At 36.6% G+C, this 6767-nt stretch overlaps 1 protein-coding gene across 1 annotated transcript; it reads right to left on the bottom strand.

Moving 5' to 3' along the window:
- Positions 1 to 4962: 4962 nt before the first annotated feature.
- On the bottom strand, positions 4963 to 5925 carry LOC142844924 (olfactory receptor 4F21-like). Its single transcript, XM_075963702.1, has one exon. The coding sequence runs from the start codon at positions 5923 to 5925 to the stop codon at positions 4963 to 4965; it is 963 nt and encodes a 320-aa protein (XP_075819817.1).
- Between the last annotated feature and the right edge of the window lie 842 nt (positions 5926 to 6767).

The raw sequence follows: 6767 nt of genomic DNA, 5'->3' as shown, positions 1-6767 counted from the left end.
TTATTATTTTATTTTATTACTTTAAAAAATACCAATCCAAATTCCCACTCCCCCCTCCTTCCAGTCTCTCCACTCACCATCCTACCCCACTTCCTCTAATCCAAAGAGAGGGCAATGCACCCCACAATGGGGAAACTTCAAGGCCCTCCCTACTACATCTAGGTTGAGCGAGGTATACATTCAAAGAGAATAGGATCCCAAAATGCCAGTACATTCAGTAGAGACAAATCCCAGTGTCACTATCAGTGACCCCACAGTCTTCCCCAACTTTCAACCACATTCAGAGGGACTAGTTTTTTCCCATGCCCGTTCACTCCTAGTCCAATTGGAGTTGGTGAGCTCCCTTTAGCTCAGACAAACTGTCTCAGTGGATGAACCCCTCATGGTCTTGACTTCCTTGTTTATATTCTCACCCCTTCCACTCTTCAACTGGATCTCAGGAGCTCAGTCCAGTGCTCCAATGTGGGTCTTTCCTTTGTTTCCATTTGTTATTGGACGAAGTTTCTATGGTGATATTTAAAATAATCATCAGTCAGACTACAGGGCAAGGCCAGTTCAGTCACCCTCTCCACTATTGCTTAGGGTCTTAGCTGGGGTCAACCTTGTGGATTCATGTGCATTTTTCTAGATCCAGGTTTATTGCTAAAGCCATAAGGGCTTCCTCAATAAAGATATCTCTTTCCTTGCTCTCATATCTGTCCTTCCTCCATCTCGACTATCCCATTCCCTCAAGTTCTCCTCAACCCTCCCATTCTCCCCTACTTCTATCCTCTGCCCCATGCTCCCAAATTATGTCAGATGATCTAGTCTCTTTCCAATTTCCAGGGGGATATATATATATATATATATGTGTGTGTGTGTGTGTGTGTGTGTGTGTGTGTTTCTTTGGGTTCATGTTATTACTTAGCTTCTCTAGAATCATGAACTATAGGCTCAATATCCTTTGTTTATGGCTAGGAGCCGCTTACGAGTGAGTACATACCTTATTCATTTTGGGGGGTCTAGGTTACCTCACTCGGAAGAGTGTTTTCTAATTCCATCCATTTGCATGAAAATTCAAGATGTCATTGTTTTTTACTGCTGAGTAGTACCCTAATGTGTAGATGTGCCACATTTTCTTTATCCATTTTTCAGTTGAGGGGCATCTACATTGTTTCCAGGTTCTGGCTATTACAAATTATGCTGCTATGAACATAGTTGAACAAATGATTTGTAGTGTGATTGGGCATCTCTTGGGTATATTCCCAAGAGTGGTATTGCTGAATCCTGAGGTAGGTTGATTTTCAGCTTTCTGAGAGACCGGCACACTGTTTTCCAAAGTGGTTGCACAAGTTTGCATTTCCACCAGCAATGGATGAGTGTTCCCCTTGCTCCACATCCTCTACAGCATAAGCTATCATTAGTGGTTTTGATCTTAGCCATTCTGACAGATATAAGATGGTATCTCAGAGTTGTTTTGATTTGCATTTCCCTGATAGCTAAGGAAGTTGAACATGTCTTTAAGTATATTCTGATTATTTGAAATTCTTCTGTTGAGAATTCTGTTTAGTTTAATACACCATTTTTAATTGGGTTATTTAGAATTTTAATGCCTAATTTCTTGAGTTCTTTATATATTTTGGAGACCAGTCCTTTGTCTGATGTGGAGTTGGTGAATATTTTTCCCATTTAGTAGGCTGCCTTTTTGTCTGATTGCCTGTGTCCTTTCCTTTACAGAGGCTTCTTAGTTTCAGGAGGTCCCATTTATTTATTGTTGATCTTATTATCTGTGCTACTGCGGTTATATTTAGGAAGTGATCTCCTGTGCCCATGCAATGAAGGCTACTTCCCACTTTCTCCTCTATCAGGTTCAGTGTGGTCATATTTAAATTGAGGTCCTTAATCCATTTGGACTTGAGTTTTGTACATGGTGATAGATATGGATCTATTTTCATTCTTCTACAGGATGTCAAATCCAGTTATGCCAGAACCTTTTGTTAAAGATGCTTTCTTTTTTCCATAGTATAATTTTAGCATCTTTGTCATAAATCAGGTGTTCATGTGTGTGTGGATTAATATCCAGGACTTCAATTCAATGTCTCTGTTTTTATGCCGATACCAAGCTGATTTTAATACTGTGGCTCTGCATTTCAATACTTCAAGCTCTGATTTCCCTCTCTGATTCTTTATCCTTTGTGTATAGGAGGGCTACTGATTTACTTAAGCTGATCATGTATCCTGCCACATCAGTGAAGGTATTTATCAGCTGTAGGAGTTCTCTTGTAGAGTTTTTGAGGTCACTTATGTACACTATCATATCATCTGCAAATAACAAAAGTTTGACTTCTTCCTCTCCAATTTGAATCCCCTTGATCTCCCTCTGTGGTCTTATTGCTATTGGAAACTTCAAGAATTATGTTGAAGAGATATGGAGAGAGTGGACAGCCTTGTCTTGTTCTTGATTTTAGTGGAATGGCTTTGAGTTTCTCTCTATTTAATTTTATGTTAGCTGTCAGCTTGCTGTATATTGCTTTTATTATATTTAGATATGATCCTTGTATCCCTAATCTCTCCAAGACCTTTATGGGGTGTTGAATTTTATCAAAGACTTTTTCAGCATCTAAAGAAATGATCATATGTCTTTTTTTTAGTGTGTTTATATGATGGATTACATTGATAGATTTTCATATGTTGAACCAGCCCTGCATCTCTGGAATAAAGCCTACTTGATCATGACGGAAGATTTTTATTAATGTGTTCTTGGATTCGATTTGCCAGTATTTTATTAAGAATTTTTGCATCGATGTTCATGAGTGAGACTGATCTGTAATTCTCTTTCTTGGTTGAGTCTTTGTGCAGGTTTCGTATCAGAGTAACTGTAGCCTCATAAAAAGAGTTTGATAATGACACTTCTGTTTCTATTATGTGGAACATTTTGAGGAGTATAGGTATTAGCTCTTCTTGAAAGTTCTGGTAGAATCCAGCACTAAAACCATCTGGCTCTGGCTTTTTTGGTTGGGAGGTTTTTGATAACAGCTTCTATCTTCTTGTGGTTTATAAGACTATTTAAATTGCTCACCTGTTCTTGATTTAATTTTGGTATATGGTATTTATCTTAAAAATTGTCCATTTCTTTTACATTTTCCAATTTTGTAGAGTAAAGGTTTTTGTAGTAAGAGCTAATGGTTTTTTGTATTTCCTCGGTGTCTGTTGTTATGTTCCCCTTTTCATTTCTGATTTTGTTAATTTGGATGTTCTCTCTCTGCCTTTTGATTAGTTTGGATAAGGGTTTGTCAATTTTATTGATTTTCTCAAAGAACCAGCTCTTTGTTCCATTGATTCTTTGTATGGTTTTCTATGTTTCTATTTTATTGATTTCAGCCCTCACTTTGATTATTTCCTGTCTTCTATGCCTCCTAGGTGAGTCTGATTCTTTTTTTCTAGAGCTTTCAGGTGTGCTGTTAGGTTGCGAATGTGAACTTGCTCCAATTTTTTTATATGGGCACTTAGTGCTATGAACTTTCCTCTCAGCACTGCTTTCATAGTGTTCCATAGGTTTGGATATGTTGTGCTGTAATTTTAATTGAATTCAAGGAAGAATACAATTTCTTTATTTCTTCCTTGGCCTAAGGGTGGTTCAGTAGTTGATTGTTCAATTTCCATGAGTTTGTAGGCTTTCTGGAAGTAGTACTGTTGTTGAATTTTAACTTTAGTCCTTGGTGATTTAATAAGACACAGTGGGTTACTCCAATTTTTTTATCTGTGATTTTGCTTTGTTACCATAGTTGATCAATTTTAGAGAAGGTTCCATGAGGTGCTGAGAAGAAGGTATATTCTTTCCTGTTTGGGTGGAATGTTCTATAGATGTCAGTTATGTCCATTTAATTCATTACATCTGTTAGTTCTCTTATTTCTCTGTTAAGTTTCTGTCTGGTTGATCTGTCCATTGGTGGGAGAGGAGTGTTGAAATCTGCTACTATTAATGTGTGGGATTTGATGTGTGATTTAAGTTTTAGTAATGTTTCTTTTACATGTATGTGTGCTCTTGTATTAGGGACATAGATATTCAGGAGTGAGACTCCATATTGATGAATTGTTCCTGTTATGAGTATAAAGTGTCCTTCTACATCTCTTCTGATGATTTTTGTTTGAAATCAATTTTGTTAGATATTAGAATACCACACCCACTTGTTTCTTAGGTCCATTTGATTAGAAAACCTTTTCCCAACCTTTTACTCTGAGGTTGTATCTGCATTTGAGGTTGAGGTATGTTTCTTGTAAACAACAGAATGCTGGATCCTTTTTTGTATCCATTCTCTTAGCCTGTGTCTTTTTATATGTGAATTGATTCTATTAATATTAAGCTATATTAATGATGAATGATTGTTAATTTTGGTTATTTTTCAGTAGTAGTGTTTTTATATTTCCCTTCTTTGGGTGATGCTGATGGATGGTTATCAGATGCCTGTGATTTTGTTGGTGCAGTTAGCTTCCTTGGGTTATGGTTTTCCTTCCAGTATTTTCTAGTACAATTTTTGTCATCTGGTTCCTTGATGATAAAGATTCTGACTGGAGCAAGGTGGAATACCATTAGTTCTAATTTGTAGTTCCTTAGTGGCTAAAGATGTTGAGAATTTTAAACATTTTTCTTCTTTTATTTATTTTTTCTCATGCAACAAATCCCAATTGCAGCATGCCATCCTCCAAAGCATTAATCTAATTAATATCTTTAAATAAAAAATCAGGAGTCAGTTATCAGGTTAGAATATGAAAGACCAGAGAAACAGGGAGCAGCCACCAGTAGCTTTATACCTATACCATTACTCCATCCAAAAAGAGATCCTCTCCCCCTGGACCTTACTACTACTGTCTCCTCTCTGTCTATAGTCCTCCAAACCCCCATGGTTAATTTATATGAATAAATAGACCAAATTTGCAAGGAAATATTTTTCTCAGATATTAACAATGAACATTTGTACTCAGTTAAGAATGATCAGTGTGCAAGTGTTTAATTATTTGTCTATAAACCATTATCTGTTTAAATACTCTCATCATTGCCATTTTTATTTCTTGATTCCTGAACGTATAGATCACAGGGTTCAGAAAGGGAGTGACAACTGCATCAAATATGGACAGAAACTTATCCAAGTGTGTGAAAGAAGAAGACCATGTGTAGATGAACAACACAGGACCAAAAGCTAAGACCACCACAGTCACATGAGCTGAAAGTGTAGACAAAGCCTTGGAGGAGCCACTTGAAGAATGTTTGTGAACAGTAAATATAATGACAATATAGGAAATGATCAGTATGAAGAAGGAGCCCACAGATATGAATCCACTGTTGACAAAGACCAGTAATTTCAGTTTGTGTGTATCTACACAGGCAAGTTTGATGAACCCAGGAAAGTCACAGTAGAAGCTGTCCAAAACATTTGGTCCACAGAATGGTAAGTTTACTACAAAAGCCAATTGAATAAGAGAATGCATAAGGCCAACCACCCAGGAGGCCACTGATAACAAGACGCACATCTTTGAACTCATAATGGTCAGATAATGGAGAGGCTTACATATGGCCACATATCTGTCAAAAGCCATGGCTATGAGTAAAACCATCTCCACACCACCAATGAAGTGAATGAAGAATATCTGAGTGATGCATCCTCTAAAACTGATGACTTTATGCTTTCTCAACAAATCATAAATCATCTTGGGGGAAATAACAGAGGAAACACCCAAGTCAATGAAGGAGAGGTTAGCCAACAGAAAGTACATGGGAGAGTGTAAGTGAGGATCAGAAGCCACAGAGAACATGATGAAAGAGTTTCCTGTCATGCTTGCTACATAAAGCATGGAGGAGAACACAAAAAGGAATAATTGGATGTCCCAAGAGTTGGTGAGTCCGAGGAACACAAACTCTGATACCACAGACTGATTCTTTCCTTCCATTGGCTCTGTTGGCAGTGCTACCTGAAGGAAGAAATGTGAGAAACTATAAATTATAATTTTATAAATAGAATAGGAGAATCTCCTAGTAATGAAAATCTATTTTATTGCATCATTGAAACTAACTTTAAAGTGAGTAGTGTGAGACAAGTAAGTTCTATACACAACCAATAATCTGAAATTTATAAATTAGTTGGGAATAGAATTTAACTCCTGTAACAAAAGTTTTCATCAAAAACTCAAAGACAGTAAGGTTTGGTGGGCTTTAAGTGAGGATACTAGGGCCAGGTGAACTGGCTCATTCATTAAGAGCTCTTGCTACTCTTTCAAAAGACCCCTGCTCTTTTCTTAGCATCCATACCAAGTAGCTTACAATAGTCTACAGTTCTAGCTCCAGGGAATCTAATGACACCTCTTAGTTTCATGAGATTTTCTCAAGTATGAATCATAAAATTAATCACAAAGACAGATACATGTAATTTTTAAATGAATATTTATAAAGAGAATGTTTTTATAAACTGTTGATGACAATTTAAATTAACACATCGATAAAAAAAAAGTATGGGAAGTTTTTAAAAACTAGAGACTAGATTTGCAGCACAGTATAGGTGTGCTTGTCTAACAAATTTTATCCTTATATTGGTTTTATTTTATTTTTTTTTTGGTTTTTCGAGACAGGGTTTCTTTGTGGCTTTGGAGCCTGTCCTGGAACTAGCATTGGTTTTATACTTAATAGTATAATACAAAAAGAGAAGTGTGGTGACATATAAGGTAGAAAAAAGAACACAAAAGATGCAAATGATTAAACATGAAGTACCATACAATATAGAAATTCTCCACTCTCT

This window comes from Microtus pennsylvanicus, chromosome 2, assembly GCF_037038515.1.
Source record: "Microtus pennsylvanicus isolate mMicPen1 chromosome 2, mMicPen1.hap1, whole genome shotgun sequence".
Taxonomy (NCBI): domain Eukaryota; kingdom Metazoa; phylum Chordata; class Mammalia; order Rodentia; family Cricetidae; genus Microtus; species Microtus pennsylvanicus.
The sequence above is the reverse complement of the archived record's forward strand: the minus strand, read 5'-3'. Positions and strand labels throughout refer to the sequence as shown.

What these genes read in the sequence shown, in the direction of transcription:
- LOC142844924 (XM_075963702.1), bottom strand. Translation starts at nt 5,925, where the DNA reads ATGGAAGGAAAGAATCAGTCTGTGGTATCAGAGTTTGTGTTCCTCGGA.